The sequence below is a fragment of the Lonchura striata genome, chromosome 5 (genome assembly GCF_050655825.1).
Source record: "Lonchura striata isolate lonStrDom1 chromosome 5, ASM5065582v1, whole genome shotgun sequence".
In the NCBI taxonomy this organism is placed as follows: domain Eukaryota; kingdom Metazoa; phylum Chordata; class Aves; order Passeriformes; family Estrildidae; genus Lonchura; species Lonchura striata.
The window spans coordinates 16686447-16700115 of NC_140707.1; the positions used below are offsets into that span (position 1 = coordinate 16686447).

The 13669-nt window shown below is 39.2% G+C and overlaps 1 protein-coding gene across 6 annotated transcripts in view; it reads left to right on the forward strand.

The window, feature by feature from the left end:
* The window catches only part of GALNT18 (polypeptide N-acetylgalactosaminyltransferase 18), a 244246-nt gene that overhangs the window by 163574 nt on the left and 67003 nt on the right, over positions 1–13669 (forward strand). For 4 of the 6 annotated variants that reach the window (XR_014955486.1, XM_085579837.1, XM_021544855.4 and 1 more), the window contains exon 10: positions 2266–2361. The exons of the other annotated variants lie outside the window; for them this stretch is intronic. Coding sequence is in view for 3 of the 4 variants with exons in the window: in XM_085579837.1 (XP_085435963.1) it covers positions 2266–2361 (96 nt within the window). In the remaining variant the exon portion in view is untranslated. The remainder of the gene's footprint in view (positions 1–2265; positions 2362–13669) is intronic. 6 annotated transcript variants of the gene reach the window in all.

A 13669-nucleotide genomic window follows, 5' to 3' on the forward strand; every position in this document is an offset into this window, starting at 1 on the left:
AATCCTGAGTAATTGAAAAAGCTGTCAGAATGGGGTAAAGGTTAGGATATTGGCACCTACAGAGACATACCCCACGTATTTATTTCCTAAATCCGACATTTCCTCATGTTCTGTGAGAGGGAAATAGTTGTAGCATTCAGGTCTAGCTTATGCTGTGTAATATAGCTAGGGTTGGGATTGGTGGCAGAGTAAATATTTGGGAAGTAAACTTCTTTCTAAATTTTGCAGTACCCTCCTATTTAGAAGAAAGCAATGTCACTGGGCCAAAACCTGTAGTATTCAGTGTAACAATAATTATTTCTGAGTTTCAGTACAGGGATTGTCTGCTATATTTTGGATTGTTTTTAAGATTAAGTCTTGGTAGGCTAAAATTGCATTACTCAGGTTAATTGTTGGTTGCCACAAAGTCACTAGATTTTGTAAAGTGGTTGTTCCTGAGAATCTGGGCCTCAGACTTTGCAACAGCATTATTAAGTAACAGGTCCGTGGCTGTTTTGTTTCTGGTTTTTTGCTTCCTTTATTATGGGGATTGTTGTGGAAAAGTTTATAATGTTTGCACTAGGACAAGCATTAGGATTGGAGTTTAGGGAAGAGGTTTGAAAACACAGTGGTAGCGTTATAGATGGATAATGTGATGGTTGGCTCTCACAACTAAGGAATAAATATTACATGTATGTTAAGAGGAGTTTTACTGATGTATAGTTATGTTATTGTGATATGTTCTCCCCATAGTCCTCCTTCCTCTCCCCTTGGATTGCTGTCACTGGCCTTGGTAGTTGGGGTATTTGGGAGGAGGGCGGGCTAGGTACTAGGAAGCAGCACCTGACCTCCAGTCAAATTGCAAGGAAGCAGTCTCCACCAAGGGACAACGAAGAAGAATTGACTCCAGACTTAGGGAGGGGCTAGAATTACTTGATGGAACACCAGAGGTGTAAAAGGTGGAGCAGCCACTTTGTGGGCGAGCACGTGGTGGTTTAGTTCCACACTCCCAGTGCTGCTCTTTCTCCTTATTCAGTCATCTGTTGTATTTGTTAGGGTTTAATAAACCCTTGAAATTTTAAAGTGAGAGGTTGTTTCTCACAGGTAGTGATAGACCAAGCCATGAATTAATAAGGCTGATATTTATCATTGGTTTGGCTAGAGAGGGGTGCCTAGACATCTTTTTGTTATTAGAGTAATGGCTATGGTTACATTATGAATAAGAAATAGAAGGCTTTGAGAGAGAAGATTTTATGTAATTCTCAAGGCTTTAATTCTTGAGAGTAATGCCAGTATTGGTACCTAATGCCTATTTTCTCTCTAGTGTTGAGATGCATCCTGTCCATTACTGGATTTAGAGTTAGGTTTAGAGTTGTAAGTCTTGTGGAGATGAGTTGATGGTTTTGATTTTATTCACTGCCTGGGTTCAGCCTCTGGCTTCTCCACTCTTCTTACATGCAGTTCTAGGTTTCCTTTCTAAAGGAATTTGGTTTCCTCAAAAGAGGCCCCTGTGCACAGCTGACAGAACTGCCCAGTTAATCACAGGTGGTTGCAAACCACATTTCCACTCCATCAGGCAGTTGTCTCCTGTTCTCTGAGCCAGTCTTACACCACTGAACACTTTTATGCACATCCATGGGTATGCAGTCCGTATCTTTGTCCTCACACTCTGAACAGACCTCCCAGCTATCTGTGCTCATTAATTCAGCATTTCACTTTTAGAAAACTCAGCATAGCCCAGGTTTTTCACAGGGTTTTGTTCTGACCAGGGCCAAGTACTTTGAAGTCTGTTCATTGTTGCTGGGGTTAGCCCAGAATAATCAGGTGAGCTGGTGCATAACAATTTCCCTGAAGTCTTCAGATGTCAGCTGAAAGCAGGTTTTTGAATTATTTACAGAAATCAGAAGATTCTCATGAGTGACTCTTAAAGCTGTTTAATACATCATCTATCTTGCTCAGCACGATACATTCAGGTTCTGTATAGAGTGTGTACCAGAGACTAAATATTTTTAAAACAGATATTAAAAAAATATTGCTATCTCTGGAGGTTTTTTGAAATATACCCTGCCTGAAACTTTGTGCAACATTATTGAAATCAGTGGTGCTAGATTATCTGCAAGGAAGAATTTAGTCCAGATGCTTTCTCTTCACTGCAGCAGATTTTTAATTTTGCCTATTTCCTTCTTCAATTACATATGATCTATTTTCTCAAAGAAAAGAAAGAAATCGCACCATCTTTTTCCTCACATAAAACTTGCTTTTTTTTTTTTTTTCTGTGTATTTTAGCTGCAGAATTCCTTGAAAAGTGATTTATGCCTTGATCAAGGGCCAGACACAGAGAATATCCCAATCATGTACATCTGCCACGGGATGACACCACAGGTTAGTTTGTCTAATGATCTCTGTCTGATTTTGCTGCTGCTGTTAGCAGATTGTGTGGGAGGAACCATCTTGTACCTGTCATTGTTTTCCTGCAACAATCCCTTGGCAAAATGTTTAGTAGCTGTTTTTTAGAGAGACAGCATTATTTGTGCTGTAAATTGAGAAAGCAGTGGTATAATAATGCTTTGACAAGGACGTTGATTTATAAATTTTGAAATAATTTAAGGAATCTGAAAGTCAGCACTGACCCAGATTTGCTGATAAAAGCTTTTATTTCTATTCCTTAACTGTGCATGTCATAGTAATGAAGCAATGCATTTTAAAACATTTTGCATACATGCATAGGTATACTCATATATATATATATATATATAATCTGAAGCAAGATGTTTTTTTCCTTTTTATATTTACTGTGTCATTTCTACAAATGTGAAATGCACAGCCAGCTTCTTCACACCATACAGCTGTGTCAAATTCCAAACTCTGTTCTTGTGAAAGCCCTTCCTATAAATCTTCCTTTTGTCTTTCTCTGCTGTTGTCCTGTTACTGTAGTATGTGCCAAAGACTCAAATTATAAAAATCTTTCCATTTTCCTACGTAACTGCTGGAATTACTGCCTTGGCAGACAAAAGGGTTAAGACCTGTGTCTCCCCAGCTAAGTACATGGGCTTAAGGGAAAGGGTTTTGAGGCAAATCTTGACAGGAAAAATAATGTTCATGGCCTCAAACATGCTTGTCAAGGACAGATGTGGAGATTACTTAACCTTAAAAGTAACATATACAAAAACAATGTAAAGAAAATGGATATACTTGTGGGAGTTACTGGAGACACTGAAAAATCCCTCCAGTTTGAATTTTTCCACTATTTTTTATATTTGCTTTCTTGAAATGACCCCATAACACTCCACCCTACGGAGTTGTGGAATGTGGTTTTACCTAGGAGTTGTCAGTTACCTGATTTGACTATGCAGCAAATGAGTCCTCACAGTATCTCAGAAATAAAGACAGAGCAGCAGGGTGGTCTCATCCCCTGTGCCTGGACCTCACAGTGATCTGGAAACATGAATTTGGTGAGCTGCAGATACAATTCTCTACTTCCCTGCCAACTTGCACGTGCTGCAGCTCTGTTCTGCACTGGCTTCCTTTGCTGAGAATCTTTAATATTGATCACTGGTGGCATCCTGTTTGAGTGAATTATGGATGATGAAGCCAGAAATATCTGAAAATCCCATCCATCAGACTCACTTACTGCATGGGCTGTGCCTTATTTGTCACAGAATGATGTGGGAACCACTGTTTGCCTGCAGGAGCTTTTCAAGACAGTCCTCAGTGTTTGCAAAGGAACTGTGTAATTCACCCCTGAGCAGAGCCATTATTCCTCATCCCCTGGCACCACAGCTCTGGTGGCACCTCATCTATGAGAACAACACACTGCAGGCATGCCTGTAAATTCCAGTTAGAAACTTTAATTATAGTTGAGAGACAAACAACGATAACCAAAGTCACTTCAATTAGTGCAGCTCAGTGTTCACCAGATAAAAAAGTACCTTTGAATGTCAGCTCAAGTTCTGTACAACTGAGATAGCAGCAAACAAATGACAGAGGAGAAAGAGACAAGGGAAACTTTTCTAGACAAGTCTCTGCTCCTTCATAATTAAAATGTTGTGTCTCCTCCCCATTATTATGTATTTCATTTTGTAACTAATGTTAAAAACTACATCCAAAGGGCCCATATTTGGGTAATGATTGAGAACTTTTTCAAAAGAGAATTAGACTTTTTCTATGTTAGGGATTGTGGTATTAAGAGGGAAAGAACTAACATCACTCAACATACCTCTATGAGATTTCCACTGCAATGTTGCATCTCTTGCTTAAGCAGAGCTGCAGCCCAGCCGTGTACTTTTTCTGTTACGTGTTGGAAATATTTTTATAAATATTCCTTTTAATCCTATATGTGATCTTGCCAGTAGCCACAGAAGATATCGGTAAGTTGTTAATTTTATTCTAGTGGTGGTGAAATGTTGTATAAAGGGGTCTGTTTTTCCTACCTGGCATTCCTTACAAAAACAGATTAGTGCCCTGATTTAGGACTGCCTGGCTGAGTGTTTGGGTGATGCCATTCTTAGCTCGGATGCAAATTTTTTGCTGTTTTAGCTATTCCATTTACAGTTTTATTGCTGCCTCCACTTAGCAAACTTGCATCTAGCTGTGCAATAAAATATCTGACTGCCAGGAACCACTCCCTCATATGCAGTTAAGTTGCTGTTATTAGTTACTACTACAGCCCCTCTTCTAAATTGGATAACTACCTTTTTTCCCTCCACTAACTGCTTTCTGATGTTCTTGAATTCTCATCTTTTTGCAGAATTCTTAGAATTCTTGCTTAGATAAGGTTTTTGACATAAGGAATTGTTTTACAATCATAGGTACAACTACTGTTTCCTTTTCATACGCTTTATATAGGAAAGAAATCATCAAAGTCAATAAGAAGGGAACTGCATACCTGATGTTAAAATTCCTTTTTGTTAGACAGTATCAAAAACATCATGTGTAGCTTCATAATTAAAAGCAGTAGAAAATGGCAAGGAAATATCCTAAAATATTGCAATGAAATGATCAGCAGTATATTTTCCCGTGATGTTTCTGTTTCATTTTAAATAGAATTAGGATTAGTGATGGTAAGACTTCTGTAATTCAGATTTCCAAACCTTTCCACAGTCCACTGTGTCTACTGTAAATAACATTGCCATATTTACAGTTCATTCCTGCAAGTATCTTGGAGTGCTTTATAATTGTGTTTATTTAATATTTCTGTTCTGCAGATAAACTGATGCAAATCTTATATGTGGTTAGATACTAAGATGGAATAGAAAATCAAAATATAATCTGTCCATTTCTGTAGTCTCTGATACTACTAATGTGAAATAATTCCTCACAGCAGGGTGTTTGGCTTGGCCTGAAAAGACAGAAGGCACTTGAAAAACTCCAATCTGTGATTAGTGTGTTTCCTACCCTCCCTTCATCTTCAGGGGGTGTCTTCCAGGGCAGCTGTATTTTGTCCTGGTCCCCAGGAGTCTGGACAAGAGTTATGGTACCATTCACTGAGCAGAGCAGCCTGAATGTTTGACTAGTGGAAGAAACAAAAAGGGTGATGATCCTGCAATGCACTCACATTAATTTAAGGGAAGAAGTGCTATTCCTTTACCTTTGGTAAGAATGAATTAATTACAAAATTCTGCCCAGATAATTAGAGTTTCTGTTGAGAGGATCCTGGTCTAAGTGGTGGCATCTGAACAGCATGACTATCTAAGTAGCTCATCCTCCTCTGATTCTGTTGTTGAAGAGTATTTCTCTCTAAGCATCCCATCCTTCCATTCCTGCCTTTAGACAGTCTCTGCCCAAACCAGCGCTGTCATTTCTGCTCCATCTGTACAGCTGCAGATGTGTTGGCATAACAGGGTGTTGCATAACTCCCCAGCTCACCTGCAGGACCATCACACCTGAGCATCTGCTGCTGCTCCTCCAGCCACCACAGTGCCAGGCAGCTGTTAGATGGTCACAGACCAAGGCCATCAGGTGATTTTGGTACCTCTGATGTGCTGCTGGCCACTGTTTGCAAGGGGCTTTCAGTGTCTGTGTTAGCTTGCCACATCAAGCCTCTCCTGCTGTGCAGCTGCTTAGCACAGCTGGACAAAACCCAGCTTCTGATGAAACAGCCAAAAAAGTAAATGCAACATGGTAACATAGTTAACTGCAGGAGTTAAACCAGGCTCCTTAATACACTGTTTAGTGATGGTAGATATCCTGTTGCTTTAATCACATAAGATCAGCTCAGAGGCAAAACACAACAGCTCCCCATCAGAGTGATGATAAAGGGAAGCAGGAAAACTGGGAGATGAGGTGGCAGTGAGAGGAGATAAATGTGAAAGCAGAAGAACAGTTGTGGCAAAACAGTAACTAAAGCATAAAGTTCATGTGGGGCTCTAGGGGTTTTGCTGAGAGTTCTTTTATGTGGTTCATATAGAAGAGGATAAAGGTAGTGTTTTAATTCCTGAAGTTGTTAAAGTAAAGCAATGATTCAGTCCTACATTTAGGCCTTAGAAGATCTATTTCCTGCTGTGCCCCTGTTCTGCATGGAAAATATGGTTTTTGTAGCTGCAGCTACTAAATACAAGCTCCAGGCCTGACTGCATTCCGTTCCTGGTTCTGGCATCTGCCTGAGCCTGGTGGTTTTTTGTTGTTTAAGGCTGCTGTTTAAGCAGGTTTGTAATCTTGAAGGCAGGTTGCATTCAATCTGCTCCTGAGTGAGAGTTTAAAAGATTCTTTTATGAGAATGAAATACCACATTATTAGAGACTTTATTATATAATAAATAAATAGCATCAATCAATGAAGTGATATTTTAAGTAGAGATTTACTTTGAAAATTGCTTGTGACTGAGGGGATAATGGGCAGTTCTGTTCCCTTGTTCAATAGCTTCTGGTTCATATAATTCTAAATTTATAAGCAGTTAAACCCCAAAGCTCATCCAGTGATGTGAAAGTCCATAGAAACCAATTAGATTTTGAGGAATTCAAGTTGGCAACCAGGGTCAGAAAACTGAATGGGGATTATCACTAGAAAAGAAACACAGGTAAGAAGGGACACCCATTTATATATTTTCATATTCTTGCAAGAGATTGCAGAACTGACACCAGTGACTACAGCCCTGCCTGGTATGAATTATTGCATCTCCACTCAAGGCAGTGGAAGAGAGTCCTGCCAACACATAAAGCTGTACAAGTCTCTGACCTGAAAACATAATGTATTCTAAGCACAGTGTCTGAAGTACTGGGAGTAGTTGCTAAAAACTCCTAGAAACTTCCAAACACACTTCGTATGGTTCACGAATGCTTCTTTTAAAGTGTTTATAATATATATATTTTATAAAAGCTGTGTTTTCTTCTATGAAATCTCTTAGCATGTTGGTTGTTCATACACAGATACTTTTCATACATTTCAGAAAATATCTTCTGTTATTTAGAAGTTTGTTAAGTGTGTGTGTGTAAAACACATAAGCATTGCAAACTGAGACTCAGTGCAAGAAAATAGTTTAACAGAAGGCCCCACATGCAACAGATGTGGACTGTCAGGGAATAAGGAATAAAACAACAAAACTTGCAGATAGATCAATGACTGGCCCTTCAGTGTTGAAAAATCACTGCCTTGAAGATGAAGTGTCTGCAATAAAAACATTTCAGGCAGCCTTTTATAGGCAGTAAAAGGGAACACAGCAGCTGTTTAACAGCTCTCAGTTACATGGAAACTTAGGGTTGGTGTTCATGTTTGTCTTGGAGGCAACTGTTGGATTCAGCAGCTGTGTACAGGGCTGCCTGCACCACTTCTTTCTGACATGTTAGGCTGAGCTGGCCCTCACCTCCTTGAGGATGATCCTTCCACGTGTGCAGACACTCAGAGGGCTGTAGAGACCTGAGCTGTACAAAGCATCCAGTTCTATCCTGGTCCAGGTACTTTTCCAGTGAGCAGCCAGATCAGGAACAGAGCAAGTCCTTGCTGTGGCAGTGTTGGGTTTGCACTTGGACTTGATGATCTTAACTGTCTTTTCCAGCTAGAAATAGAGAGTTTTCATTGCAGGTGAAGATCAGTGGTGTTGAATTTTTAGCTTCTGAGTGTGGATCTGAGGGATTTGCATACTCCTCTCTTTATCCAGCCAGAGTCTGTCATTATTCCCATGCAGAGCCATGGCTGGCTGGGTAGTCTGACTCCCAGAGTATGTGCTTCTCCTCTTCCAGGGGCTGCATCTGACAGCTCTGCCAGCTCATGTTGTCTTACAGGTTGTCCTTTGCCTTTTTTATGAACTCCTGTGGAATGATCTAAGCACTGGACCTAACTCAAACTTCTGTGTACATGCTTGATTTCTGGGAGCAAGGATGCTTTTCCATAATAAATAGCCTTTTTTTTTTCTTTCCCTCCAATCTGGACTGCCCAGTTTGGTAGATGCCTAAATAATAGAAGATAATGTAGAGAGTCACTGAAACTGTCTGGCAAGCGTGTTATCAGCATTATTAAATTATATATATATTTTTAAACATATTCTGTAAATTGCTGTGGCAATTAATGTCTTATATAAGGCATTCCTGCCGAGTAGCTGATTAAGTCTATTTGTATTTCTTCTGATTTCTTTTAGTGCATAAATCCTGGTTTTGATCATAGTAAAGTTAATAGGAATTGTGACCTTGTTTGCAAGGGAAGCAAAATCTGGTGTTAGCTTTTTGCAATCCTTTTCAAAGTCAAGTTTTCCTATGTATACCTGAGAAGATGAATTCAAAGCTGCAGCCTCTTTAGAGTATATGACAGGTACATCAGGGAGCTACAGAGATGTTTCAAAGGCTTCCAAAACCAACCAATCCTTCTTGGCCTAGCACAAGCAGTGCAACACTTTCTTCTTGGGGATGTGTTGTGGATGAAGATATTTCACATTATATAATATTTTCTTTTTAAAATTTTTTTTTCCTTAACTTTGATTCTGGCCAAATTCTCATTATTTCCTTCAGTGTAGAGTTTTAGAGGGAGAATCTGTTAATCTGATTTCTAGGTTTGGAGCAGTTTTATACTGAGCAATTTGCCATGAGTGATTTTTTTTCTATACTTGCTGTGGCAGCATTAAGTTTGCAGTTGGACTCAATCAAATCTTTTCCAACCTAAATAAGAGAGTTTTTCATTGCAGGTGAAGATCCATGGTATTGAATTTGTAGCTTATGAGTGTGAATCTGATGGGTCTGAAGGATTTGCACACCCTATTTATAATAATAGGACAGAGACCAACCTGCCTCTTGATTTTATTAAAGTATCAGACATAATGAATGTCATTCTCTGTTCAGAGGGTACAAGGCACTGGAATTCAAAAGAATCAGCACAAGAGGTCCTTCTGGTTTCAGACCTGGGATAGGTCTTTTGTATGTTACATTTCACTGATTGAAAAAAAAGCAGAGGGGAAAAGCTGTAGAACTGCATTATTCTGGATCAGAGGAAATATCTTTTACATCCCTCAATTTGGAAATAATGGAATGGATATTTCTGCTTATTTATTTTTGTATTCAAAACCATAGTGTGAAAACTTTGAGTGTACCTGTGAGAATTGAGAGAACTGATCACTTGGAATTGAAACTCCAGCCATGGTGAAATTAAAGAGTTGAAAAATAATCTTTTTTTTTCCTAAGAGTAACATTGATTTTCTCATTTGAAACTATATAGAATTTTTGTAGTCTTGGAGAAATGGTTTTGTTTTGAAGAAATATAATCTTTGTTTCAATAGAATAGTCTAGAATGAAAAGGAAGTCTAAAATGTCTTCTATGCTTCTGAAATCTGTATTCTTCCCTAGAGTACAGGCTTACTGCTGAAGTTGAGCATGAATAATGAAAAAGGAAAATACTACTGTAAGGTGAAATTAGTGATCTGGCTAAAGCAGTAATCTTGGATGTTGAGGTTTCAGCACCTGAGCTAAAGTTAAAAAGCAAGAATTCAAAAAGTAGTTCAATTCTTTTAAGTGCTGTGAGGAAGAGTACTAAGAACTTGAATTACTGCAAAACTTAGAGCCAAGAAGGCTCTAAGAAAAAAAAGAATGGCCAAGTATTTTTGTGATTGAGAAGTGACTGCTCCTTTAAGCAGATAGATGCAGCAGGAGAGTCAAAGATAACTTGGCCAGTGCCACGGGAGACATGTGTTTGAAAAAGCAAATAAAACCCCTAACCACAAAATGTAAGAGGAATAAGAGCAGTTGTCTGTAATACACTGTATCTGTTAACTCATCAATTCTTCTAAATAAGAGGGAAATGCTCATCTTAGAGAATGGATAAGAGCTCTTTTATGATAGCAGAACTATTTAACATTTTACAGTAGAGGTACTGTTGCAATTTTCCATATATTAGAAGATGTGCTGAAAAGATAGAGAAGCATAAGTTAACCTTTAATAGGAGGAAAAATTGCAAATGCTGATCAGAAGCAATGTCAGAAGGGTACTCAGAAAATGCTATCAAAGACGTTCAGTTCCTCAGCTTTTGCCTAGTAAAGCAGGATTTCCACAGAGATAATAGAAACTTCAACTGGCAAAAAATCTGTTGTAATTTACCTAGACTTGATAAACTCGGCTTTCATCACATTACTGCAGAAGAGAATGATGCATTGTGTCAGCAAAAAATAGTAGTGAGGGAGCTTGTGGAGTGCTCAGAGCACCACTCTGAGACCACAGAGGATGCTCAGTGGGATTAATCAATCAATCAATTAACATATCTGTTTCCCCCTGTTGGACCACATGGCTTAGACTGGGACTTTCTCACTGTGTGATGTCCTTGGGAGGGTTTTTATTTATTGCTTTTAAGAAAAACAGGTTCGTTGATGATGCTGTACTGTTGCGAGCTGCTAGCCCGTTGGCAGTAGAGCGAGAGGCAGCGATGCTGCGACCTTCCAGAAGCATCTCCAGCAACAAACCCACTTGGTGGCACAGACACACACACACAATCACTCAAGCACATGCTTCCAGCACCTCTTGTAGAATCACCGACGACAAAGTGGGAAGGTCTTCGTGTGGAGTTCTGAGGAGGAGGTTTATTCCAGCCACTCACTCACGAAGGAGTCCAGACCAAAGAACAGTCCAGGAGGGTCCAGGTTTAAATACAGGGCACAAGGGGGAGCGGAGCAGAGCATCAGGGCCAATGGGCTGGGGGCAGTACAGAGGCGGGGTAAGGGGTGGCAGTAAATAAGGCAAAGGGGGTGGGACATTGAGCCAAAGTGATGCCAATGGGTAAGCAGGGAAGGGAGAACATTCTAGGGCACATACATGTAAGGAAAAAGGGGCAGAGAGGCCAACAGGCCAACCAGGGAGGTAGAACTGGGATACATTTGCATACACAATAGAGCATCCTGGGAGAGGCTCTGCTCAGTCTCCTTGAACAGGGGAGATTTTTCCAAGTTAGGGTCTGGGGTCTGTCCCTCTAAGGAACCGTAATGGATCCTTTTTGTGTAGGGCCACCAGCCTCCACAATGTATGTTCCTCACAGATTTTTTTAAAAATAATTTATAAAGTATTTTCACTTTGTGTTTTGTGTGTCATGTTATCGTTACCTTGCCTGTTTTCTGTATGGCTTAGGTGTTGCATTTGACTTTTAGCATTTGGGTTATTCTCTTCATCTTGAGTTCTATTGCCTTTCTATATGACTATATCCATCTTTATAATCTTTTCTGGCTATCTTGTTCACAGCTGATATGTCTGTTAATGATATGGAAGGAGAGAGGCATATATCTGCTCTCTTTGTAATTTGACCAGAAACAATTTGTTGATTTCTCTTGGGGCTCCTATAGGTCAGGATGACCCCAGGAGAGATCGTAAAGGGTTTTTGCTTGTTTTAGCCCAAATGCAGCCACAGAAGAGGTCTGGAATATGTGAAGTTGAGTTTTCAAGGTTGTTTATTTCTTCTTATCTAAATATTCTTTCTCTCACTTGCTTAGCTCTGCCTAGCAAGTCCACCATAGGATTCTGCCAAACCCTCTTGGGCGGTGTTTACCTTTTATATCAAAAGTTACATACAGTCTGTTTATAACAGTGCTCCAATATCTAACATCTATGTTGGACAGTGTGACCCACCCCAAACCAATAGAAAAGTGCCACCACCACACTAAGACATAGAGGACAAGAAGAAAGGAAAGAAAGCTAGGACACACCCAAATTCCTCCATCTTGTACCCCCTTGAATGCCATTCTAAAAATCCCAAAATTCTACGTTTCCACCCTGTGTTAGTTCAAACATCACACTACTAAAACCCTTGTGACTTGTAATTCCTCATCCAGAGTTGGCAGTTTTCCACGGGCTAAAATAAAAGCCACAGGTGTTTTTTGACTTCATGCCAGGGTCTTGAGACAGCCAGGGCAGCCAGAGGGATATCCTGGACTCTGACAACAATTTATTCAGCATTTTGTTAAATAAGTGAGGCTGGTGAAGGAAGAAGGCAAATGGAATATAAAACAAATTGATTTCCAGGCTATGTAATGCCTTCTTTTGATAGTTTTTTTGAATTTTATATTATTCAAATAATTATTGAGCTTATCATGGTCACTGTAAGAGCTTTCTTCCCTAGTTTGTATTTTTAAGGCAATTTGCCCAGAATATCTGTAATAAAAACAAACCCTGCATTGAAAATGTAATTGAAATAAACTGTTGAGAGCAACTGCAGTGCCTAAGAATTTAAAATTATCAGAGCATTTCAAGCTCTCATGTACTTTTTTAATTTAGAAAAGATTAGAGTTGTTAACCTGAATATTATACAACAGTTTAGAACTGTTCTCACCTAGGAAATAAAAATGCACATACATTTCCAGGCTTTTTCTTTTTTTTTTCTTATGCTATGCTATAATAAGTGATTATTTTTCGTAAGACTAGCTTTGGTCAAATTGATCTCAGCAGGTTAAAATATCAGAAATATTTGACAATGTGGAAGTGAAATATTGCTGGGCAATATTGATGATAAGCCTGACGCTAGATTTTGGATTTGGATTCAGAGCTGTGGTTTGGTGCTGAAGGGCTTTGCAGCCCACACCCCCAAAATACTCATATGGTGGTTTTGGGGCTGCTGCCCCTTTCTGCAGTGTTTGGTTCTGCCCTGATTTTGGTGCCCAAAGCTGCCCCTTCCCAGCTCTCCCTCAGGCACTTCACAAATGAGTACTTCTTGTGTGAGATTATGTTGTACAACCACAAAAGAAGGGAAGGGCTTTCCTTTGCTAATTTGGAAATGGTTTTATTTCACACTCTTGGAGAAACAGAGCAGCTGCTTTGGGTACCTGCAGTCTAGTCTTATAATCTAATACTACATTTTACATTTTTAAGTGCATTAATTTGAAATAGATCAGGATTGGATATTATGTAGGTGTTACTAGAGTTATCCATATTTTAAAGATGTCTCTTCTCATTGCAAATGGGCAGTTCAATCAGCAGTTTTTAAAACCAATTGTCGCTTACAATCTAAATTTAGCATAAAATTAACAGTTATTGGAGCGCATGTAGAGCACTTGGAGATGGATGGTGTAGTAATTGTGGGATGGTTGTCAATTTAAACATTCTTTTGACTAATATTACACTGTCTCTTGTTACTTCATCAGACACTGAAGTTCTGAAGGTCAGATTTTTGTTTCTCAAATTCTTAACAGTATGTTATTAACTATCAGAGAAGGTAGTTAATACAGTAGATGGAAAATTCACGTTATAGTTACTTTAGCTTTATTGATAATTTTATTATGTCAGTCCAATTAATTGAAGTC